This window comes from Punica granatum, chromosome 3 (genome assembly GCF_007655135.1).
Source record: "Punica granatum isolate Tunisia-2019 chromosome 3, ASM765513v2, whole genome shotgun sequence".
Taxonomy (NCBI): domain Eukaryota; kingdom Viridiplantae; phylum Streptophyta; class Magnoliopsida; order Myrtales; family Lythraceae; genus Punica; species Punica granatum.
Window position 1 is genome coordinate 31,931,192 of NC_045129.1, and position 26,677 is coordinate 31,957,868.

At 39.6% G+C, this 26,677-nt stretch overlaps 3 protein-coding genes across 3 annotated transcripts; 1 reads left to right on the top strand and 2 right to left on the bottom strand.

Annotated features, from left to right (window-relative positions):
• Positions 1–318: 318 nt before the first annotated feature.
• Positions 319–2,871, bottom strand: LOC116200534 ((-)-germacrene D synthase-like). The gene is made up of 7 exons (XM_031531377.1): positions 2,743–2,871; positions 2,373–2,652; positions 1,795–2,200; positions 1,439–1,657; positions 1,181–1,322; positions 706–957; positions 319–615 (listed from the first exon to the last, which is right to left on the bottom strand). The coding sequence occupies exons 1-7, from the start codon at positions 2,869–2,871 to the stop codon at positions 319–321; spliced, it is 1,725 nt and encodes a 574-aa protein (XP_031387237.1).
• A 670-nt stretch (positions 2,872–3,541) lies between these two features.
• LOC116200782 (cytochrome P450 71D9-like) lies at positions 3,542–5,593 on the top strand. Its single transcript, XM_031531684.1, has 2 exons — positions 3,542–4,504; positions 4,790–5,593. Exons 1-2 carry the CDS (start codon positions 3,593–3,595, stop codon positions 5,423–5,425), a joined length of 1,548 nt encoding a protein of 515 aa, XP_031387544.1. The 5' UTR covers positions 3,542–3,592; the 3' UTR covers positions 5,426–5,593.
• A 13,253-nt stretch (positions 5,594–18,846) lies between these two features.
• Positions 18,847–19,644, bottom strand: LOC116200785 (putative phytosulfokines 6). The gene is made up of 3 exons (XM_031531686.1): positions 19,482–19,644; positions 19,333–19,400; positions 18,847–19,246 (listed from the first exon to the last, which is right to left on the bottom strand). The coding sequence occupies exons 1-3, from the start codon at positions 19,594–19,596 to the stop codon at positions 19,127–19,129; spliced, it is 303 nt and encodes a 100-aa protein (XP_031387546.1). The 5' UTR covers positions 19,597–19,644; the 3' UTR covers positions 18,847–19,126.
• Between the last annotated feature and the right edge of the window lie 7,033 nt (positions 19,645–26,677).

Here is a 26,677-nt window from a genome sequence, read left to right on the forward strand (position 1 = left end):
TACTTAAATGGAACAAACGGTGAATTAGTTCAACTTCATTCTTTAATTTTCTTTGTTGCATTTCGGCCCGTCTACCTAAAATACTAAAATCCAATTGGATTACAACAACTTTACCTAAGCATATTAGAAAAGAAGAATGCGAGAAATAACGGCCCATAATTCGACTTTATTTAAAGCAAATATTATTACATGTAGAGATAAGTATGAAATTGACTATCTTCTTTGATTTGAACCGTAATGTTGCATAGCCACAAATCATCAATTCTTAGACATTGGCAAAAGCTTTATTTATTCTATCACAATACATAAATCATTTGGTCATAATGGGATTGGATCGACAAGGAGTGAAGCCACGAACTGTTTCAGCTCGAGATCAGGATGCGTATAACGATCTTTGTTGCCTTTGTAAACCACATCTATTGCTCGGCTGAGATTGAGGACTCGAGTGAGAAGGGGCTCCGGGACTAGGTGCGGATGAAGGCACCCTTCATTGATGTCCTTCCAGGCATCGTCGACCTCCTTCCACAGTACTTCCTTTGCCTGTTTTTCAGTCACGCAGTGTTGCTTCATGAAGCATTCCACTGCAGAAGCTACGTGCCCTCGCTCTTGCTCAAACTATATGTGGTAGTGCAACATTTATATACATTAGCTTACTAAAAAAAATTTCACCTACGCATATGCATATAGAGGAAGTATGTCACGCACCTTGTGAGTGACGATGTCGTCAGTCAGGCGGCCGATGATCGTCGAAGCCCTGATGAATTTATTAGGGTTACTGAGTGACCATTCAAAGGCGCGTTTTGTTGCAATGTCTCCCATTCCAAGAAAGGAGATTGTCGTAAGCATGATATATCCTGATGTTATCAACGCCACGGACATGTAGTCTTCCATAGTGGGGATCTGCGGCTGGTTCAGCCATTTGGACTCATCGAAGTATGCCCTAGCTTGCATTTTTATCTGAAAGAGGAGGGATCATCCACAATATTAGATTGTTATAATTAGTCATTCATAATCAACTATACATGTTACCGCATAATTGTCGATACATATTTTCTTCACTTCATTAGAAGTTGACTTTTCCATTGCAACGTGCCCACGTATATAAATTTAGGGGTTCAATATCGTAGATTATTTATTGTATTAAGAAGATAAATTTAATTGTTTGATATTGGAGACTTACTGCTTCTTTAGCGTAGAAGAGGCGATAAGATTTTCCTTCCTCATCGGTCAACTTTTCCTCAATTTCATCAAAGACATCTAACAATGCATTATAGAAAACTTGCATGTATTCAGGAAGTTGACCTATCACCCCTCTGTCCCACCTGAAAATTAAATAAAAAATGTTAAATTTTAAAAAGAGTACATAAAATATCAGCTTAAAAACATCGATGATCTGAGAATTCAATTTTCCTTATTTTACTTTGGCTTATTGAATTACCTTTCAATTGAATCAGTCAAGAGCTTCAGCTCTTCGGGTGTACCGTAGGCATCGTATATGTCATCCATGATTGAAGTCAATAAGATAACCTTTGTGAGTATGTCCCGAGCACGCGAATATTGTGGCTCGAAGTATACGCCTAGAATCCAAAAGTAGCACTCCACGGCCCTGTCTCTCACAAAAGGCAACTTTCTTCCAACATCTAGCTCTTTCCACCACCTTTGTGAAAACGGCGTGACGTCAGTCTAGTCGATTATTTCTTACTAGATGATGCAAAAAATTGTAAACGGGGATCCAAAAACACGATCATTGAATACAAGTAATAATTGTCATTGTTATGCATATATTATAATTACCTTAAGATGTCGTTGAGTTCCTTCTGGTGTAGTTTCTGTAGCAAGTTGAAGTCCAACTTAGCCAAAGTCAATAGAACTTCAATGTGAGAGTCTTCTTGTTCGTATACTGAGATGTAATGTCTTGCCTCTAACCTCGTCAACCCTTTCCGAAGACACTGCCTCAGGGCATGGCCCACTTGAGCTGCTAACAAAGACTCATTCCTATTCCGAGCATCGTCGACATCGCTATATTCCTCGATGAATCTTTCAAGATGAGTGCGGGTGAAGGCGAGAGCTTCCTCGAGAACATCCTCCCCGTGGACCCTGAGATGGCTTGCCTCGTACAGGCACAGTAGTCCTCTCCTGTCGGTAACGATGGACTCCTTGAAACCACCTCTGCTCGTGTCCTTGAATTTGTCGAAGACCTCTGCGTCCAACAAATGTGCAAGTCATTACAGATATATGTACTTTCTGTTTTTGTGGTCGAAACAGGGATTTATTGTATTATGTACTATAATAATATCGTTATTTTGTGGCCACCTTCTCGTAACATATATGTGTGTGTATATATATATATATATATATAGATGCGTACACACCGCATGAAATTCTGTAACCTTGTTGTCGCAGCAACCGGAATAAAAGAGCTGTGGTGTAAAGTTCATGATCACCATAGTCTTTCGCACGACACTCGAAGTACACTCTGCGAATCTGTCCGAGGGCTTCTTCGATCTCCCTCTCGAACAAATAAGCAATTCCTAAACGTTGAATCTGATCAATAAGAACTAACTTTTCTACAAGGCCACTGTCCACATCCAGCATTCTCTTCACCTCCACCTTCAATTTCTCAAATTGTTGCTCTACGTGATTTTGGTTCGTCTGCAATAAATAAACTGATGTCACTCTCGAGATTTAAGTAAAAAGAAAAAATGATGTCTTATGTATCAATTTCGGGACTATATGTTGTACCATCTGGTCGGAAGCATGATTGAGGAAATGATCACCCCATGTGCTTGGCAGAAAATTTGCAGATCGCCGTTCAGCATGCCCGGCATGAACCGAATTGAGAGCCGATGAGACTGGTAACTGAGCAGCCATAATTTTTTCTATTTCCCAAACTATATGTAGTTTAAAATTAAAAGGCTTGATTCCTATTTTTCGATGCTAAAAAAGCAACCCCTAAATGGACTTTTATAGGTAGACAATGGCGTTTGGTAGGAGCTAATTCATGTGAATTATTGACAATTTAAATTTGAACTATTTCAGTAGTCATATTTCTTTGGCCGAAGCACTTTTGGTATAAAGTAATCCATGTGGATTACTTAAAATATGATTTCAAATTCCCTAAGCCCACCAAATTCCCATGTTTGGCTAAAGGAGAATATGGCACCCAAGACACTCAATTAAGATAGTCCACTTGGTGCATTGCCATTTAAAGGAATGCACCAACGTGCATTTGGTATTGAGAATTACCTTAATGGAAATCTATCTTAATTGATATCTAAATTACCATTCGACTTACATGGTATGCACCAATTTATTACCTTGAGAGTTCAGTAATTTGCTTCGTCCAACATAGTAATCTGGTAACCCCAGGAGTCTAAAAGTAAAACCCCATTAAACCACGTGGATTACCTTACCAAACGGGGCAAATTCTAGGGATGCCCACATGGATTGCCTCATACCTAACACTCACGCTGACCAGCTCAACTTGATTATAAATTGTTGATTCCGGAGAGCGTTGTCAGCATCAACTCAGAAACAAAGACTAGAGGCAAGACATCAATCAATCTCCTTTTATTTCCGAGCCTCTCAACTCATGGAGCTCACTCCCTCCTCTATTCTCCTATTTACCATCGTCATCGTCATACTCCACAACCTTGGAGTCCGGATCAAGAAGATACGACAAGGAACCAAACTGAATCACTCAAAGCCGAACCTTCCTCCCGGACCATGGAAACTACCCATCATTGGGAGCTTGCACCATATGGCCGGTTCGCTGCCCCACCGTGCACTAAGAGATTTGGCCAAGAAGTATGGGCCGTTGATGCATCTTCAGCTTGGAGAAGTTTCCACTGTCGTAGTTTCTTCGCCCGAGCTTGCCAAAGAGGTGCTGAGAACACATGATATTAACTTTGCATCCAGGCCAGAGATTCTTGCCATAAAGATCCTGTTCTACAACTGCACGGACATTGCTTTCTCTCCGTACGGCGAGTATTTTACGCAACTCCGAAAGATTTGCATGCAGGAGCTATTCAGTGTAAAAAAGGTCCAAACTTTCCAGTGGCTAAGAAAAGAAGAATCATTGAGGCTCATGGGGTGGATTGCGTCAAAAGCGGGATCGCCAATCAATCTAACACAACAATTATCCGCACTGACTTATAGCACTATATCAAGGGCAGCTTTTGGTAAGACATGCAGAGCCCACGAGAGATTCTTGGAAGTGGCCCGGGAAGCTATTTATTTAGCAGATGGGTTTAAACTTGCCGATATTTTTCCTTCATTTACTTTCCTCCACTCCATTAGTGGAACGACAGCGAAACTCGAGAAGATGCATCGAGAAACTGACACTATACTGGAGAATATCATCGCTGAGCATCGAGAGGCCGCAAGAAATACAAACCGGATAAGTGAAGCAAGTGAGGATGTGATTGATGTTCTTCTGAAATTCGAGAATCGTGATGATCAAGGATTTTGCCTTAGCACGAGCAACATCAAAGCAGTGATCTTTGTTAGTCTCTCTCTCCCCGGCCTTTGCCATGATTTTCATTTATATATAGGATGCTAGCTAATTCCTTATCAGTACTAATTTACTTTTACATTTACAAATGCAATTGATGGAAAAGAGTGCTTCTTGATCATTAATTAGATACTATTAAGGTCTGCATGTGTCAAGAAGGAACATCGGCAACGAAAACGTTATGTGCAGCTGACGCTTGATCTATTAGTATATGATAGATATAGTATATTCTGCCGAGTGCTGACTTGTGCCTTGTTTCTTTCTATAATAATTAAGGATCTTTTTGCTGGTGGCGGGGAATCGGCTGCAGCCACGCTGGATTGGACAGTGGCAGAGATGATAAAGCATCCGAGGATCCTGGAGAAGGCACAGGCTGAGGTGAGGCAGGTTTTCGATGAAAGTCAAGGGGAAGTCCGAGAAGAGGGTTTAGAAAAACTACAGTACATGAAGTCGGTCTTAAAAGAGACATTGAGGCTCCATACGCCCGCCCCCCTGCTGCTTCCAAGAGTGGCTGCAGAAAGATGCGAGATTAACGGGTTCGACATACCCAAGAAAGCTAGAGTAATTGTCAATGCTTGGGCCATAGGAAGAGATCCGGCGTATTGGAAGGAACCAGAAACATTCAACCCGGATAGATTCCTAGGCAATCCAATCGAATTCTTGGGTAACAGCTTTGAATACATCCCGTTCGGGGCTGGAAGGAGGATCTGCCCAGGCATGAATTTCGGGCTTGCAACCTTGGAGTATCAGCTTGCGATGCTTCTCTATCATTTTGACTGGAAACTCCCCCATGGATTGAAGAACGAAGATGTTGACATGACGGAGTTGTTTGGACCTGCGGTCAAGAGGAAGCATGATCTGTACCTAATCCCCACCCCTTACCGTCCTTCTCAGAGCAATAAGCATGATTGATGTCGGTTTCGATGCGGCTTTGGTATATCCTATGAAATTTACTTGCTCCATGCAAGGCAACCGCTTAATAAAATTGAAAAAGTTGCGCTGGCGTGGTGTCCTTATCAATTCAGATCTCATAGAAATGCGGTTTGTGTTATATTTATAGTCAACTGTCATTTTCCTCCATATTTTAGGCACAATAAAAAAAGTTTGCTATCTCGACTATGTTCTCAATTTTCTTTCCTTAATTTTGAAAAATTCAATCTGAAAAATATTAATTTAAGATAAAAATGTAAATGTTCACGCCAAGCACATGCTACAATGACTAGTTTTATTGAAGTTTGTTCGAAATCTGATTCACAACAAAAAATTATTAATATTGGAGTTCTTGTAAAATCGATCTAAGCGGTTTGTTCTGATTATGCATCCATCACGAATAACGCAAAGAGAGAGAGAGAGAGAGAGAGTTGAAATTATATGTACAATGGAAGAAGACATGGCTATAACACAATAAACCAGGTATTTGGTAAGTGGATTTCAAGTAGGGTACTTTGTAAGGACCTAGACTGGTTAGAGCTTACTATAAGATTATTACTTATTTCAGCGTCGGAAAGAAAACCAGGTTGAAAATCCTACTTTCCCCTTATTGCAAGAGCTCGAAGCGAGTGTTGGAGATTGAAGATTTATTCCCGTATCAATTTCATTAGAAGCATTATTTGAAGCCGATTTGATCCTCGAGGATGGGACAGTTTTGCAGGTAATGGATATACCGTGCAACACATCGGTAAGTGTTTAAACACATAGTACAAGTGGTTACAAATTTGTGACATGTTGCCTAAGTAATCGAAAATCAGAATACTTATACCACTTAAACTCGAATATAAAAGTTGAATCTTTTAATTTGTGTTTTATTTCATCATTTATAAAGTAAGCCAAGTAAATTGTGACCCGGGAACAATATAAAAGGTGAAGTAATCATCAATATTGAAGCAATAAAAAGGAAAGAACATGATCAAATGTTAAGGGAAAAAAATTCAACGAAATATGGTTATAAAATTTTATGCGAATTATTCACTTGACTTTCAAATATGAGCAACTAAATACCTTATGCTACCAATTTGAATATGCATGGTTTACTAATCATATTAAATAATTCCCAAATATAGATGTTTTGTCCTAAAAGAAAGGTATATTTCACTACATATTTATATAATACAATTCTGCAATAATGACAATGAATGAAATATGTACAGTTTTTAAAAAAACTAGTAGGCAGGCGCGTGCATTGCATGCGTAGTATGATATTTTAATGAAATAAGAACTAAAATCTATTCTATTATTATGCCTGAATGTAATTAATAAATTATATAAATTCATAAGGAAATATTTGACTTTCTTTTAGTGGTTAGTTTAATCTCCTCTTCTTTGTGGATTTCCTCTAGTTTTTTTTATAGATATTCCGTTGAATATCCCCACTTCTTTTCTTTTGAAAATCTTTTTGATAATTATTTTTGAAAAGTAAAATTTTCATCAAAAATTGATAAAAAGAAAAAAAATTTAACTTTTTTCATGCGAAATATTTGATTTTTTAATTTGAATAATTTGTGAGGTCAAATAAATTGTGAATTTTGTTGGAAATTATATTTTAAAAAATTAAATTAAATTAATCGAATAAGACGTGGTGCTATACCAAATAACTTGATGGCAAGCCACCTTTTTCCAAGAAATTAATTTTCTATAAGAAAAATACAAATTCGTGAACTCTATTTTTGTTTAATGTTTCCGATGAAAATTTCATAAACTAATATTTTTATTTTTAAAAAATGTTTTTAGTGATAACTTTTCAACCTATTTCTGATAAAATTTTCATTGGGTTATTTGAGCAATATCCTATTTATAAAATATTTTGACATATTATTAGATGAAATTCTTATGAATATTTCGTTGAAAACTCTTGAACTCATTTTAGATGAAATTTCTATGGATTATAATCCATCTAAAATGCTGAAAGTTTCTTTACAAGGACTCCCCATCTATATTATTCCATCATAATCATTTTGGAATATATCTTACGTACGTTTGTCTACTTATTTGGACTATTGCAAAATATAAATTTTGAAATCATTCTTTGCTCAACGAAATATCCACTCGTTACTCAGAACAAGCTTTATATAATGAAAGCATAAATCTTGCAAGTAGTGTATTTGAAGATCACCTAGGCTCGAACCTAGATTTGTCGGAACCCATTAAGCGTCTGAATATCATATGGTGTAAATCAAAATATCGAAATAAAAGAGGAAAAAAAACTTTCTCCAGCAAAAAATATTATTTCACCCTTCCATCAGCGCAATGAACTATTCAAAAATGAAAATATGTGGTTGACTAATTATCACTTATTGAATATACGAAAAAAATGCAACAGTTTGTCCTCCAAAGATGGATTAACAATCGTTAGATTTTAAAGTTTAACTTTAGAACTGATAAAAGAGTGCCCAACTAACAAATAAGAATTAAATATAACGGACTGTTTCTCAGTAATGAATAAACTAAGAAAAAATGAGTTAAAAAGTTATAAGATGGAAAAATTCCAAAAAGATGGAAATAAAAACTCATCGAACTTTTTTTCCAAAAAACTCCTTGAAATTGAAAGAAAAAAAAAGTAAATCTTCTGACTAAAAGATATTGAAAACGTACTTCATAAAAAAAACCTTAAAAATACATCAATCTATTTAATGTTGACTTCAAAAGGCATACATATATATATAATTGCAAGTGTACATTCACCTTTTGTCACGTCCATCAGCAATGATCATCACAATCCAAGAGGCAAGGCATCTTCCGCTCTCACGCTATTCAATATCAATTCTCAGTCCCTAAAAGGGACCTTTCGCAAACACCAATCAAACGCAGCCGCTTCAGAGTCTATTAGGGAGATTGTGCTGCAAAATATAAAATCATTCCCACTCTTTTCCCCCTTCCCAACTCTTTTCTCTATGACACTCCCTCTTCCAAAATTGAGGCTTTTGGCTTGGCGTCTGTCAGAACTCCATTTTGGTCCACCCTAACCATAGGATCATAGGATGGAATTTTCATTTATTTTAAAAAAAAATTCTCCCTCTCTTAAAGGGTCAAACCGGTCAGATCGCGTCAGACCGGTCACATCGTATCAAACCGGTCAGATCGCGTCTGACCGGTCAAATCGCGTCAGAAATTCTGACGCGGGTCAGAACTTTCTGACCCTTTCATTTTCGCCCCTGCTCTTTATTTCTTTCCACTTCGCCCCCTCTTCTTTTCTTCCTCTTCCTTTTCGCCCCGCCATTCTTTCCTTCTCTTCTCTTCTCCCCCCTCTTCTTCTCCCCTTCTTTCACTGAAGTCCCTCTGTCATCTCCGACACACCGCGGTCGCCCACCCACCGCGACGGCCTGCCACCACTAACACGCTCGCCCGACACGCCACCGCTCGCTTCCCCTGCACGCTCCCCTGCCGCTTTCCCTCTCTCTCAGGCTGAATCCCGCAAGAAAAAACTCGGGACCCCCGACTCTCGGAGGCGGACACTCTCGTTCTTCCCGAACTCCCGACACACAATTCTCCCCGAGAATCGACTCGCGACACACTCCCGCACAAAAGCCCTCCATTCCCCCTCTCAACTCGGCCCGATTTCCAGCGATTAAACTCAAAAACCCCTTGCCGGAAAATCTGGAAATCGCGCCGAAAAACTCAAAAATCCTCTCGACCCCGACTTTTCCGATTCTAGTAACGCCCCCCCGAGCACGGCGTAGCCCAGGCGGTAGTCGCCGCCGTCTCCCGAGCAGTCGCCGCGGCGCTCAGAGGCGGGAACCGCTGCCCGCGGTCGCCGGACTCCTCCTCTCCGCCCATCATCGTCTTCTCCGGCGTTCTCCTTCTCACGGGCTCGGCCCATCTTTTGGTTTGTGCAGGTCCAGCCCAGCAGATTCGGCCCATCCCGCTCTGCCCAGTCCAGCCGAGGCGATCCGACCCGTTCCGCTTCGCCTCGGGTTCAGCCCGGAACCCGCGACCCGTTTCGCCCGCAGATTCGGCCCAGCTTCGGCGCCCAGCCCAGCGCGCCCTCCTTCGGCCCAACTCCCGCGCGTTCGGCCCAACCCACGCGCGCGGCCCAGACCTCCGCACGCTCGGCCCAACTCGCCGGCCCAGCGCCCCCCCCTCTTGCAGCCGATCCGCACTGTTCAGACCGCTCGGTCCGGTCTGAACGCCTGGTTCTTAGTGACATACATGGGTCTTAATTCGTGAGTAAATTTGATGATTGCAATGATAAATTTTGTGATTGTCGTGTCGAAAAATTAAAAAAAAAATTAAATAAAGAAAAGAATGACAAAAAAATAATAATTGTTGTTTTAATTAAACCAACAAAAGCACGAATTGGAATATTTTAATTACTTGACATTAAAACCGGTTGTTTGAAGCGAGAACGAATGCACACGAATCAATCTCATGTTCACTTGGCTTTAAGGGAATTAAATCAATTAAACACACCAAAATTGGTTTAATTATTTATTTGGACTTAAAAAATTGACAAAAATTAAATTTCGTCATGACTAATTTTGCTTATTCATGTGCGCATGTGAATAATTGGATATGCTTCGATCGAAATCATGCACGAATCGGCTAACCACGTAAACACGACATTAAAAGACGTAACTCTTTTGCGTTCACACGTTCATCGGATTTCATTCACTTTGTCTGCTTTCGCTGTTTTTATCTGTTTTCCTGTGTATTTATTGCGGGTCGAGCCCGAATTCCTAGGATACGATATACACGGGGTCCAACACCCCCTTTTGTCAATCACGGGGTCCAACGCCCCTACACACCTAGCGCGCTACCCGAGTGCGGAATCGGGTCCTGTTTCGACTTACTGCTTCGCTCATAGTAGTGTCTATGTGGAAGACGACTCGGATCGAGTAAGTAAGTCGCGGCCGAACATGACCCGGGAGCTCGACCAATCCTACGGCTATCGAGAGAGTCACACGATTCTTTCGCCATCCGTTGGTTCGGTTGGACCCGACCCCCGGCTCTCTGAGCCCGCGTTGCTTTAATTTCGGTTTCGGTCACTCAAACCACACGGTGAGCCACGAGTGGAATAATAACCGAACGCGAACCGACCGGGATTCAGTTGTTGTAATTTGTATTTTATTTGAGGGAACAATGTAAGGTTTATGTTATACATTTATTCATGTAAGAATTCCGGTCGGAGAGTGGACGGTCGGAGTGGTTATTCGAATTTAAGGTGTCAAAACGCGTAAGATGTGCGGAACTTAATTAAGCGGTAATTAAATTAAAACGGCAAGCCTAGACAAGCTAGAGTACCAATAGGGCGTGCAAGATATAGGCTCGCACGTAACAGAACCCCCGAATTCGGAACCTTGGGTTTCGCAGACCATATGCCTTAGCAATTAGGTGTACCCCGTACCCCTAGACCCGGGTAACTTGTCGGCCCTCGACCTCCAGGTCGTAAAATGGCAAGTGGCGACTCCTTCTCACGTGCGTCCGTCGCGCGTCCCCGGGAAGGTGGACACTCCCAAGCCGCGTTGCGTAGGCGCGCGCACGCGTGCCCCGACGAGACGAAATTCGGGTGCGCACAGCGTCGATTACCCTTGGCCTGCTCAGTCTCTTGCTAGCCAATCTACAAGTCAAATTACAGATTAACCCCATATCACAGTGACAAGACCCACTACGATGAGATATTAGATCGCCTCAATGAGATGGCAAGATAATAATCTTAACAACGCTGAGGTAGTAGTAGATGGGATGGGATAAGCATCATGTCAGCAACGGTAATTTGGCCAAAAGAAAGAGAAAGAGACGAGATAAAGAAAGATGTAGAGAGGAATAGAGCAGAGATAAGAACAGAAATGGACGATTTTGTGTTTAAATTTGATCCCAACAATTTTCAATGTACTGTTTCATACCATTATTTCTCTCTGTAAACATTTTAAATGAAAAACAAAACCTTTGGAAAAATAGAAGCAAGACCGGACACATATTTGTGGAAAATTAATCTTCGATTGTTGTTGCATGTCCTCATTGAATTTTGATCTTCTTTCTCAAACAATCTCTCTTTAAGGAAAATGCTTCTCTCTCGAAACAAAGAGTTCTCCAATCTGTGAAACATTGGAAAAAGTTGCTTAAGTTACTCGCCATAAGATCGTCCATATTTGAAAGAAGATACTTTCCATGTAAATGTTGCAAGACAGCAAAATTTCTCATTGTATCTTTCAGGAAAAGTGAGAGCAATTCGATTGTTATTTTGAATGGAATGGAATCGTATTATTACTTCAAGAATTGATAACATTTAAATGGCTTTCTATGAGGGGGCATCATTGCCTTTTGTTAGGAAGTTGAAGGGCATATTGAGGTTTATTTTGCTCAAGAGGCAACTTTTCATAAAAAGACAAGCACTAATTTGATAGAAGAATATGATTAGAAATTATAAAATTGGGAACAAGCAAATAAAAGGGGTAAAATGAAAAATAACAAAGAACTTCATACTTTTGTAATTAGTATACATATGTATACATACATTATATTATTAATGAAAAAATGCATTTAAAAACTGATAATGAGTGCGTATGATATAATTTATATGAAAAGGTACGTGTGGTTACAAGTTAAAAAAATTATAGTGGAATAGAAATATAGAGGGATTTAGATACATACTTTTTAAAGTTAAAAGGGTATTTTTTGAAAGTAAAAATCAAGAAACACTTTATTAGATTTATGCTTTAATAGATGTTATAAATTATAAAATATATATTTTTATAGTTTTTATTTTATTATTATACATGAATTTAGGATTTATTGATGAAAATATATATTTGGAGTGAGGCCATTAGTGCAAATGGCACAACATAGGGAAAAAAATATGTATAGTTATATTTTGGAGGAATACAATATATATAGAGATATAAGGAGGGATATAAATGCATGCTATTGAAAGTTTGAAAAATATTTAATGTGGAGCAAAGAGCAAGTAAGCAGATGGCCTAAACAACCGCATGGTGAATGGAGTAGAAGTAGATATCTGAATATATCAGATTTTTCAACACTTTTTTATAATGTGATTTTCTTTTTCTTTATATTAGATATAATTTAGGGATTCTTAATATTAAGAAATAACAATAGAGAGGTATATATATATATATATATATATGTACGCAGTATGCCTTTTTGAATTGGGAAGGCATTTGTGATTTAGGAGGCACAATTAGTAGCCGTAAGTATGAAAACACTTATATTGAATCGAATAAATAGGAATTAAGAAAAGTATCTACATATATATAAGGGTAAAACAGGAATTTTAAAATGTGAAAAACACAATAATGAGCTCCATAATTTTATATATGTAATAGATTTGTGAAAATAAATTTTTATAAGTACAAATAAGTATAGAAACTAAACATGCAATAATTTAAAAATATTTTTTTATATTTTAAAGAATAATTCATGTCAAAATCTTGTGCAACACACAGGACTTTCGAGTTCCATGACCAGTTGCTCATCCATGGCCCGTTTTTGGTATCCGACATAAATGTTTTTGGGTAGAGAACAGGGTAAACCTCATAACAAAATGAAAAATAAACTACGAGCTACAAAGTCGGGGTAAGGAATCCCCTAATCATATCGCCGAATAAAAGCAGACTAAGACCTACTCTGGTAAAGGTGAACAACTATAGGTCTTTGAAGTGCATATCGAGCCAACCAATCCGCACACACATTTCCCTCGTGGTAAGTGTAAACAGTTTGTACCCTCCAATTTGGGGCTAATAATTCCCGAAGGGCTCCACTAGAGAGGCGAGATGTGGTGCACATGGATCATTTTGATTAAGCAAATAACGAACCTCCAATGAGTCAACCTCAAGAACAAGTTGGCCATAGCCCATTCTCCAAACATTCTTTAACCCGGACAATACTCCTCAAAGCTCAGTAATAACCGCTAAAGAAATCCAAATCATTTGAGCGAAACCAAATATCCAGTTCCCAAATTTACCCATTCCGAAAGTAACAGCCTAAGAGGAGCTTTTATTACCTAGCAGATCTTTTTACAAATTTTTGAGTAACCAGGACTGCAGTGGTAACGAGAAAAATGTCACATGGATGAGGAGTTACAAGCCTCAACCCAACCATTCGAGCCTTCTCGAAGAACATAGAGGGTCGATTCCACTTGGCTAGGACAGACCGAGCAGTAAGCCATGCAAGCTATTCATATATGAACACGATACTCATTTTTAAAAGGACGAGTATGTGAAGCAAGCCACAGAATTTGACGAATCCTCCGTGGACCTGGCCATTTGCATATCACATGCCATATAGGATCCCTATCTGCTAGTGTGTGTTCAGCGAGCAATCAATAAGTAGATGATGCAGAAAAGAGACCCGAAGCTTCCCTCGATCAATAGAGTCTATCAGGATGTGCAACTGCTTGGGGAGGACGAACAGAGGCCACCGTATGCAACAATGATTCATTGTCCAAGAACCGACTAAAAGTAGGCCAGCTCCAAAAACCATCAACTCTAACAAATTCCGCAACAGCACAATTACATAGGCTGGATCAATAGTGTTGGAAGGATGGATCAGTCACTGATCCAAGTTACTATCAGTCTGTTGTTATTTTTCTTTGTGTCAGTTATGTTGTCTGTAAGTTGGTTATTGGAAGTCAGTTGGTCTCTTGTAGGCAGTTAAGTGGATGTTGTCTTTAAATTCAAACCGTAGGGCAGTTACATGACAGTTTTTATATATGTAGGTGTTCTGTATCAGACAGTGTGTTGTAGAAATGATGTTTTACTCTTCTCTCAATTCTCTCATATCCATCCCTCTGTTGCTCTGTATGTGCGTGAGTGCAGTTCTGCAACATCTTGCAGAAGAGTGTGCATATACTGAGTGAAAAGTGAGAGTGTTGTTCTGCAATACTTGTAGACATTGAGAAACTGTTGAAATAGTGAGTTAAGGGAGTATCAGTGGTATCAAAGCCGTGAAGAATCTTAAGGGATCTGTGGAGCAGGAGGAAAATCGCAAGAAGGAAATCAGTTGAAGATGGAGGCTGCTACTTTAGCATCGGGATTCTTCACCATAACACCACCTGTGTTTGATGGAGAGAATTTCCACATGTGGGCTGTGAAGATGCAGGCATACATGAAAGAGGCTGATTTGTAGGAAGCAATTGAAGAAGACTATCAAGTGGCTACCCTGCCAGACAACCCCATGGTGAATCAGATAAGATATCATAAGGAAAGGGTAACTAGGAAGGCTAAGGCAAAATCATGCCTTTATGCTGCAGTATCAGCCACTCTTTTCACCAGGATTATGAGGCTTCAGTCAGCCAAGGCGATATAGGACTACTTGAAGACTGAGTATGAAGGAGATGAGAAGATTAGAGGTATGAAGGTTCTCAACCTTATGAGAGAGTTTGAGAGGTTGCAAATGAATGAGAGAGAAACAGTGAAGCAATTTACAGATAAGCTTGTGGAAATAGCAAATAAAATACTGGTGTTAGGGACTGACTTAAGTGAAGCAAGGCTGGTGCAAAAGTTGCTACTTTCAGTACCAGAAAGATATGAAGCAACCATTGCTTCACTAGAGAATACAAAGGAGTTGTCAGATCTAAAGTTTGCCGAAGTTCTACGTGCTATACAAGCACCAGAACAGAGGAGAATGATGAGGAGAGAAGAGCCAGTAGAGGGTCCATTGCAAGCCAAAGTGAAGCAAGGCAATACTGTAAACAAATAAGGGAGCACAAGTTCAGATACTGGAGATGGCAAGGGTTATTTAGATCCTTCTAAGCATAGTGGGAAGAAGGGTCATCCTCACTTTAGATGCTAGAGGAGACCTAATGTAAAGTGCAGAAAATGCTACAAAATGGGGCATGTGGAGAGGATTTGCAGGGAGAAGCATCATCATTTTGGAGAAGCACAAACTGCAGAAGCAAATGAGGTAGAGCATCTGTTTGTGGCCTCCTGCTTTACTTCAAATGCATCTTGGGATGGCTGGCTTGTAGATAGTGGTAGTACTAACCATATGACAGGCAATGAAGGCTTGTTTTGTAAGTTAGACAGATTAGTAAAGTCAAAAGTGAGAATAGGGAATGGTGATTTCATTGCTGTTCAAGGGAAATGAGATGTATTGATTGAGTATCTTGGTGGTATTAAGCTTATTACTGAAGTGTTGTTTGTGCCTCAAATCGACCAAAACTTACTTAGTGTTGGTCAGTTGGTTAAGAAGGGATTCAAGGTAATATTTGAGAAGCAAGACTGTGTCATTGCAAATGTTGATGGGAAGGCAATGCTTGTGATTCCTATGAGAGATGAAGGTTTTTTTGTTCAATCCAATGGACAAAAGGCATGTAGCAATGGAAATTCAGATTGAGGAGATTGAAAAGAATGGGAATAGTGCTACACGGCAATTGCAGATTGCACCTTAGAACACACAATCTGAGGAGCATATTGAAGCATTGGATTTTGAGGAAGTAGTAATAAGAGGCACCAAATCACTAACAGAAGTGTACCAAAGGTGTAATGTAGTTGTCTTTGAGCCAGCGTGCTTAGAGGAAGCCAAAGAAGACCAGTGGAAAGGTGCAATGCAGGAGGAGTTGAGCATGGTTGAGAAAAACCAGAAATGGGATGAAGGTTCTATCAATGAGTACAAGGCAATTTGGTCAGGGAAGTTGAAGGAAAACTTAGATTTTGGTTTAGAAGAAGCTGCTCAATTGTTCAAGGTGAAGTTCTACTATTTTGGAGAGGTGCAGCAACCTAGAGGAGTTAAACTGGTGTATTGCAAAAACGAGGACCAGCTGGCTGATTTGTTCACCAAGTCATCTCGTTGTTACAAAGTTGATTGGCTTAAGGAAAAGATTGGAGTTTTGTATCAGCTCCTGATCCAAGGAGGAGTGTTGGAAGGATGGATCAGTCACTAATCCAAGTTACTGTCTGTCTGTTGTTATTTTTCTTTGTGTCAGTTATGTTTCTGTAAGTTGGTTATTGGAAGTTAGTTGGTCTCTTGTAGGCAGTTAAGTGGATGTTGTCTTTAAATTCAAACCGTAGGGCAGTTACATGACAGTTTTTATATATGTAGGTGTTATGTATCAGACGGTGTGTTGTAGAAATGAAGTTTTACTCTTCTCTCAATTCTCTCCTATACATCCCTTTGTTGCTCTGTATGTGCGTGAGTGAAGTTCTGCAACATCTTGCAGAAGAGAGTGCATATACTGAGTGAAAAGTGAGAGTATTGTTCTGCAATACTTGTAGACATTGAGAAACTATTGAAACAGTGAGTTAAGGGAGTATCAAATAGGCACCATTGTATGAGACAACAGGGTAGTGCTCTCCAATATCCAAGCATCCTCCCAGAATCGTACAACATCTCCTCGACTTGACTGACCAAACAGAACCCGCAGCAACTTTATTCCATGCACTGCCTCTAGCACGCCACAGAGAATTTCTAAAGGGCCGAAGCATTTTGCTGCTTTTTTTTTTTACACTTGTTAGGGAGAGAGGAGGTTGATCTTGATCCTTTGATCGATCATCACAAGAAGAAAAGATTTAGCAGGACATGACCTAAGAGAACATATAGAAGGAAATGAAAGGCTTTAATATTGAAATTCTTGTAGGATCGACCTAAGTCATTCAATCAAATTATTTGTGGAATGGAAGAAGACATGGCTGTACCGCAAAACACACTTTGGAAGTTGGAAAATAGATCTCTAGTAAGTCACATTGTAAGGATATTGATTGGTTAGAGGTTATTGTGAAATTACTGAATTAAGCATTGAAAAGGAAACCAGGATCAAAATCCCACTTCCCCTGTTTGCAAGAGCTCAGAGCGAGTATCGGAGATTGAAGATTCACTTGCATCAATTTCTTTTCATTCTTGCATCAATTTCATCAAAGAAATGTTCATTTTCCAAGATCTCATTCACTCAACGAAAGCATTATTTAAAGCGTGACGGTTTGAGTCTCGAGGACGAGAAAGTCGTGGATGTAATGGATATACTACGCTGTATATATATCACAAATCAATTGGTGTTAAACACAGATGGTTACAATTATATGACACAATGTTATTTAAAAAATAAATAAAATTTTCACCAAATAAATAAATTAATAAATTTTATTCATCCAAAATAAATAAATAAACTTCCTTATTGAGTCTTATGACATAATGTGACGTCATATATATATATATATATATATATATTATACACAAAGGCTTTCTTGGAGAGGACAAACCAGTGTTATCAGAACCGAACCAGACCGGCCGATTCGACCAGTCATACTGGAAAACGGACCTATGTTCGGTCCGATTAGCTTAAAAACCCAAAATGCATAAAAAAACCGATGAACCTAAAAATCGGCCGGTTTTCAGATAAACCCATCAAATCCATTCGAACTGGCTGATTGCATGGATTCATAAATTTTAAATGAAATCCAAACAGAAACCCTTCCCAACCCGAAATGAAGTTGTAGAATTGAATCGAACGAAAACCCTAGTCTTCTTCTTTCTGTTCTTCATCTTCGCTCCTCACCTCAGAGACTCAGTTCACTGATGATTAGTGACCATGATCGCTCTTCTGTGGAGGAAGCAAAGCGATGACGGATGTGTGCGTGAGAAGCTAGTCACTAGAAAAAAGCGACGAGGAAGCGGCCTTGACCCAGTACCCGAACCTATTGACAGCCTCTCGATCACCTCGGTAGTTTACGCGGCAGCCAGGTCGGCTATTTTAGGATCGAAGCCTAAAAACAAAGGATTCTTAGTCCGAGCTTTCCATTTTCTCACTTGGTCGCAGCTAAAGTCGTTTCTTGTTCCTTCTTCGAATGATGATAGTAGAGAAAAATTGCTCAGATCTTGAGTTATTAGAAAAGGTATCCCACCCAATTCGAACATGAATAGAACCACACAGAGAGAGGGAGGGAGGGAGGGAGGGAGAACCAGTGAAGCTTGTCCAATGCTTGGCTGCTCTGTTGCTCAGAGAGGAACAGTGATGGGAAAGTAGGGTTAACACCAAATTGGCAAATTTCATTTTTCATGTCACTAAAAATTGAAAAGTACATAACAGCCCCTAAACTTCTTGGGCAATCACAAATTGCCCCTCTGGGCTCTTTCTTAAAAGGAAAGGGGGCAGAAAGTGGATACAAATTAATTATTATCTAATATTTATTACTATTTTCTTGTATTTTATATTATTTTCTTAAAATAATAAATATTTATTTATTTTAAAATTAAACATACGGTCTGACCTATCAAACTCCCGGTTGAACTCATAAACTCATGAACTCATACCTTAACCGGTTCGATATCCGGTCCGATTCTGATAACACTGGGACAAACCACAAGTATTTCTTGTGCTTACAACAATATCCCGGAAATATTATTATCGGCTTCTTTGTGCCATATATTTTGAGACTCTCCAAGCAAACTTAGTAATCTTTCTTTCATATATATATATATATATATTATCGTACCAAATGTGACTACATTAGATTAGCTGCTACCTCAAATTCTGGGGCATTACAGAACATATATCTAAGGAATCTAGCTAGAGAAATTAGACACCTACTAACATACATACTACGCGTATACGTACATATATATAATTTAATGCACAACATATATTAGATTAACTCTACTAATATTAGAAGGCATGCCATAAAATTTGAATCTGATTAAAATGCTAATTTTAAGGTTCAAACTCAACTCTCAAGGTTTATGGCGTTGAGTGTAAATATAGTCCAAGTGAGCCTCTGATATTATTCTTCTAATCAAGCATTCTTCTTCGTCTCCACTTCCCGATCCTTTGCAGAGCTCCTCCCCCAGCAGCTGCAAATTATAATATACACACACTTCAAATTATAATGCTTTTACGCGGCCAGTTGTCATACGTTTATAGAAAGCCGACTACTTACAGTAGCGAAATCGGATGGGTATTCTGTTTCCTTGATCTGCGATTCCCCATTAGCGAATTGGTCGACCTCTGTCACAGAATTCGGCTTAATGACTAGTTCGTCGGAGTTACCGCCAAACAATTTTTGAGCTTAACATGTAATTTGATTACCTTTACTGGCTGCAATGTTTCTTGCAATGCTGAGGGTGGAAGATGATAAGAGAAGGAAGAGGAAGAGGAGGAGGAGAGCAGAAGAATGGAAGCCCTTTTTCATGATATATATCATCCCTTGATTAGAGATATAGAGAGATGTATATTTGTTTTGAGCTGCTGCAGAGGATGGAAAGGCATATATATACACGGTGGGAAGCAACCACCGAGAGGTCACATGAAGGCCACAACTATTGATCAATTAATGAATGAGACAATTGCTAATTTAATTACAACCCAACTTTGAGATATTATATATTAATTGATGCCTAGACTTGTTAGGTGCTTTCTGTAGCACCAGTGGAGCTCACAATTTTATTTTATTCTTTTTTAGTTTTTAATCAATGGAAGCTCGAAATAACTTAATGATATCACATCTGTTGATGTACGTGATATTATTGCACGAGCTTGAATAAGATCTATAAAATCATAGTGCTTAGAGTAAAGATTGAAACTTGAGTCCGTGCTCTGTGTATAGCACGTATAAGTTCTCCTAGAGCTTCATTGTAGCACGAAAAATCGAACAAAGTGGAGATTAATTTATGCCTGACATGCACTATCTAAGTGAACCCCTTAAAAGCGGGAACTTATAATTGGGAATCACATAATCTCCCTAAGTGATTTTTTAATAGTTCGTTTCAATGAAAGTGCAAATCTTATATAACTACGAACTGATGGGACTCATAAATAGATTATATAGATTATAAGATGATGAATGAATCTCGAGAATCTGACTCGAGTCATTATTCACACGTTTCTCATTAACTATCTGATGTGAAAACTATAATCGAAATACAGCCAAAATGATCTTGCGATTCTTATTTAGTCGGACCATTCCTTCTATGTGAAAATAAGAGCCCTATGACTCAACCTAGCTAGCATGATGAAAGCACCTTTAGTTATGTTTGCTTTTTATATATCTTTTTTCTTTTCATCGATCTCTCAAAATAAGAGCCCAATTGAAAGGGACGACACCACATATGCATTTGCTTTACTGATGGCCGAAGTAGTGGAGGCAAAAGTACGCAGGCCGGACTCTTACAATTTAAAAAAAAAAAAAACAAAGTGCACTGGTCAGTGCCTCTGAAGTCAACGTTGCAGACATTCTGACAGCTGTTTCCCGCAATCACATGGTTCCCTCCACCAGTGTCGTCCTATTCTGCCACGAGGCTAAATGTTGTTTGGGCTTAATAAAAATCAATCACCTTGCTGAAACTAAACTCATGAAATTAAACTAGCTAACACGTAACGAAAAATATCGATCATAACGATGAAATTGTTGAAATTGATTTAGAGTTTTAGGTTCACGTGCGAGACTTCTATGCTTCAATTTTAGAAGCAGAAATATCGTTACAGGTTAACGTTGTTTTCAATGAGGGTCCTGTACTCGTTGTTCACCGAAAATGGTATAATTCAATAAGAATTTTTTTTTTTCTGATCGCCCCTAAGTCTATTATTGGATTTACCACCAACTAGGTCCCTGAAAAATTAATTTGCCAACCACTTTAGTTCCGGAAAAATTTTTATCACCAAAAGGGTCCATAATGAGGACGAACAAAACCTGAAGGAACAGGAGGAGGTTGCATGGGGCCTCCCCGGCATGTTATCCCCTACCTGCGAGGTCTCCGGAGGCTTCAGGACCTCCGAGGACCTCGCTGGTGGGGAGGTCGCCGGAGGGAAACGCCCACCCTAGCTTTCCCATTCTTGAGAAACTTTTATTTTTATTTTTATTTAATTATATATGACAGCGTTAGCTCATGAGTGCATTCATGTTAGATTTTTGTTACGTCTTTTGAAGGTTGGATCATTTCGATAGACGAAATCGAAATTCCAAAACTATTATAGTCGTAATAATCTTTAAAGATTTAAATTGTTGGCAGATTAATCTTTCAGAAACCAAATTGATAGTAATCTCTTTATATTCATGCTTTTGCCCTTTTAAAACCAGGGTTTGGTTTTGCTCTTGATTAAGTTAAATAACAATGCGCTTATAAAACCTCAGTGGGTTTAATTTGGTGATAAGGAAGACATAGTAACCATCCCATCTCAAGTTTGAAACCATTCGAGGCCATTACCTGGTCAATTGGCCCAGTTTATGGATCTCGGGTGTCGTAGGAGGTTCTCGAGAATGAGGAATTAGCTGGGTGAAATTTGGACATCCTCGATTAGCAAAAAAACATGCTTATAAAAAAAATCAAATAACAACGCACAGTTTCTCTGGGGGTGGTGGCACCATGTACTTATAATGAAAGTATGAACAGCACGTTTAATTTGGTCCCAAAACCATGACAGTATCTCGTGTGCAGTTTCTCTCATTTAGTTTTTTGGTTCGTGAATCAGATCCCGACAACATATATCTATAGTCCTGGCACAAGAAACAAATATTCCAGTTGATGCTCGTAAGGTTGCCTTTGCTTTCGGAACAAAATTCTACTCCTCCACTACACTTCATACTTCTCTTAATTTAACAATATAATTATTACTTTTTTATCTTTTTATTTCATTTAATTATAAATTTTCATATTTACTTTTTAATGAGCATTATTATAATCAATTTTTTATAATAAATTCCTCATTACTTTTACATTCATATATATATATATATATATACACGCACATACTTTTTTTATCTTTTTCTCACATTTAATAATAAATTATCACATCTACATTTTCCTAATTATTATTATAATTAATTTTTTAATAGTAGATTCCTCATTTACTATTACTTATTTTATCCATGGTGACTGGAGTATAGTGAAATTGAATTCAAACTCCAAAACCAAATTACTTATTTCCCAACTCTGTCGTCACCAAGATATGTATTATTTTCGTTCACGAAGTGGCTTGTCCGGTCCACAATGGAAAGCTCACTTTGTGTACGTGCGTTATATATTTCAACATCTTTAACTAAATTAGAGCAATAACCCACCATTGCCTTTTGGGAATTGAGATGTGTCCCGCTTAACACAAAAGTATATATGAGCTTGATTGATCTAAGCACCACATAAATGTATACATACATATATAATATTACATAAACAGTGAAGTTCTGGTGTTGTCTTTTGATCCTAAAGAGTACTATGGAGCTTATTTTAAAGAGAAGAAACACAGAGTACCGTGCTTCCAACTTGGAAAATTTACAATACTTCATGCACGATGGAAGAGTTACCCTTTAAGACCTGGTTATTTTAATAAGATCAACCCAAATCGGGGTGGATACAACGTCATGTTTTGATTGCCCCCAACACTGAGGAGATCAATTTCGACCTGAGCTAGTCGATCTGGTCTAGTGTAATTTGACATTAAAGAAATGTAAAGAAGAGAATAATGGCTGAATCCTCACTTAATTAGGTGAGGTGAATTTCATTGTAATATATAGTCGTATACAGTGTTCTGTGAACAGAAATAATCTAAACATGACTAAAATACGTAATATATACAGAGTAAGTTTTTAATGAGCTATAATGACATAAGATATGCTAAGATTTGGGATAATCTTCTCTATTACTCCCCCGCAAGCTGAACGGGTACTTCGCCACGTGAAACTTGGACCGAATGTCTGCAAAGCGTGAAGAAGATAGACCCTTGGTGAGTGCATCGGCTAACTGTTCATCAGAGTTAATGAAGCGAATAGATAGTTGCTTATGCATGAAACACTCTCGCACAAAGTGATAGTCATTCTCAATGTGCTTAGTCCGAGCATGAAAGATAGGATTCGCCGTAAGATAAATCGCAGAGATATTGTCGCACCAAAGACTCGGAGGGTGACACTGTGAAATCCCAAGTTCCCGAAGGAGAGACTGAAGCCATAAAATTTCAGCAGTGGCATTGGCGAGACTCTTGTACTCAGACTCAGTACTCGACCGGGCGACTGTCCTCTGCTTTTTGGAGCTCCAAGAGACGAGATTGGAGCCAAGGAAAACAATGAAACCACTGACAGAGCGACGATCATCAGGGTTACCGGCCCAATCAGCATCCGAGAAGCCATGAATAGATGAGATGGAGCCCGGGCGAATATGAAGACCATAGGTAATTGTACCCTTGAGATAACGAAGGATACGTTTTACCGCCATCCAGTGAGCAGTAGTTGGACAGTGCATAAACTGACATACCTGATTTACTGCATAGGCAATATCAGGTCTAGTGAGAGAGAGATATTGGAGGCTGCCAACCACACTTCTGTAGAGAGAAGGGTCCTGAAAGGTATCTCCATCATGAAGAGAAAGTCTGGATCCGGATGAGACTGGGGAGCTGATAGGCTTGCATTCCAGCATAGAAGTGCGAGCTAGTATATCATGAATGTACTTGGACTGTGTGAGGTAGAGTCCAGTACCATTAGTTCGAGCCTCCATCCCAAGAAAGTAGTGAAGAGGACCGAGATCCTTCATGGCAAATTCCCGGTGTAAAGTAGTAATTATGGAATGAAAGGGTGCACCTGGAGTTCCCGTCAAGATGATGTCATCAACATAGACGAGAAGATAGACAAGATAAGTAGGTCCTCGAAGAATGAACAGTGAGGGATCAGCTTTGGAATCTGAAAATCCAAGTCTCTGAAGATATGTATTGAGGCGCTGGAACCAGGCCCGGGGAGCTTGTTTGAGCCCGTAGAGAGATCGGCGGAGTCGACAGACATAATCAGGGCGAGAAGTATCAATGAAGCCAGGAGGTTGAGACATATAAACCTCCTCGGTGAGATGCCCATGAAGAAATGCATTCTTCACGTCTAGTTGTCGAATCGGCCACTGGGAGGAGACAGCAATAGATAGAACTGTCCGAATGGTAATAGGCTTGATGACTGGACTAAACGTCTCTGAATAGTCGACTCATTCTCTCTGATTAAAACCCTTTGCCACCAGTCGAGCCTTATAGCGATCAATGGTGCCATCAGCCTTCTGTTTAATGCGATAAACCCATTTGCAACCAACCACATTTTGCGTAGGAGATGGCGGGACAAGTTCCCAGGTATGATTCTGGACTAATGCCAGATATTCCTCCTCCATTGCTACCCGCCAATTAGAGTGTTTACAGGCTTGTGCAAAGGTCTGAGGTTCCTGCAAAGCAGTGGAAACAGAGAAAGCAGAAGGATGGCGAGATATGGTGAATCGAGGAGGAGGCAGAGTACCATCCTTAGACCGTGTCGTCATCCTGTGAGTATTCTGAGGAGCAGGCGCAACATCATTACCCACAGTATTTTCAACCAGAATTCCAGACTCAGTGAACTGGTCATGAATCTCAGGAGTAGGAACATGCAACTCACTAGGTAGGGTGGCAGGACTACTAGGCTCACAAAATGGCATGGAAATAGATGAAGGAATGGGAATATAAGTGGAAATATTATTTGAAGAGGAGGGAATAGACATACCAGTAGCAAGTGCGAGGCCAGAAGAGGACTGACTAGCATCCACCGAGAGAGGCCCACCTGTCCTGAAAGGGAAGGAATTCTCATCGAAGATAACTCGAGTGGATAAGAAGATGCGACCAGTGATAGGATTCAGACATCGATATCCCTGATAGTGATAAGGATATCCAAGAAAGATACATGGTTGAGATCGAGGTTCTAATTTATGGCTTGTGTAAGGGCGTAGATAAGGATAACAGAGACACCCAAAAACTCGTAAGGTAGAATAATCAGGTGGACTACCATGAAGTACCTTAAAAGGAGATTTGAAACGAAGGGATTTTGTGGGTAACCTGTTAATTAGGTACACTGTTGTTTCAAAGGCAAAATCCCAAAATTTCGGTGGAATGAAAGAGTGAGAAAGTAGTGTAAGTCCCATGTCAACAATGTGACGATGTTTGCGTTCAGCGGAGCCATTTTGTTGAGGAACATGAGGACATGAAATACGGTGAAAGATACCATTGTTCTGCAATTCAGACTGAAAATCTGCAAAGAGAAATTCTTTTGCACCATCTGATTGAAAATACTTGATTCGACGTCCATGAAGGTTCTCAATTTGAAGACGAAATGCTCGAAAAACACTAAGTACATCAGATCGAGATTTAAGGACATAAAACCAGGAATATTTACTGTAATCATCAAGAAAGTGAATGTAATAATGATGACCAGTATGAGAAGTGATTGGTGCAGGACCCCAAATATCAGTATGAACAAGCTCAAAGGGAAATGTGCTTTTATGAAGAGTGGGTGGAAAAGTATTGTTTATTATTTTTCCCGCTTGACAAGCAGAACAAATGTGACCAACATGATCATTATTAAGGAAACAAGAAGTACGTAAGGCACGATGAACTATGGGAAAAGATGAGTGCCCAAGGCGTTGATGCCATAGGACACTGGATCCAGACATAGAGAGATGAGCTTGAGGACGGTCGATGGGCCTGCCTCTCGGATGGAAACAGTAGAGTCCATCTCTAACTGGGCCACGCATAAGCTCCTGGCGCGTATGACGATCCTTCACAATGAAACAGTCTGGGTGAAGCTCAAAGAAACAAGTATTGTCTCTAGCAAATTTGGATATAGAAATAAGATTTTTGAAAATATGTGGAGCATAAAGAATATGATTTAAGTGTAAAGGACGCTGAGAGAGTTTAAAAGTGGAGGAACCAGATGCAAGAACAGGAATTGATTTACCATCACCCACGAAGATGTGATCGGAATGTGAGGTATCATCATGAATATTGAGATTGGATATGTCAGATGTGACATGGTGTGTTGCCCCTGAGTCCATGTACCAGTCTGGATCATGAATTCCCGGAGAAGCACCATGGGCTAGATGAGCCTGTGCCCCAGAGTACTGACAGGATAGAGCGGTGTGGCCCGAACGATTGCAAAGCTGGCAAATAATCATCGAATTGGGCCGGAAAGCTGAGTTGCCAAAAGGAGCTGGGCCTCTAGCGGTATTATAAGCTGAACTAGGCCGACTAGAAGTAAATGGGCCAAAGTTGCCTAGAGGTCCAAAGGAAATTGGGCTGAGTCGCGAGTCACGGGCTTGACCCGAGTTATGCTGACCCGAGTAATGCTGCCCGATTTGCCCGTGTCTTCTCTGCCCGAAAGCTTCACCCCCAAAATTAAAATTAGGGTTTCCTCCTCCTTGGTTTCGATCAGCTGTGTTACCCGAGCCTCCCGAGCCGCCTCTGCTACCAGAGTTCTTCTTGCCGGCGTTGTTCTTCCCGTAGTTCTTCTTGCTGCCGTTGCTTCC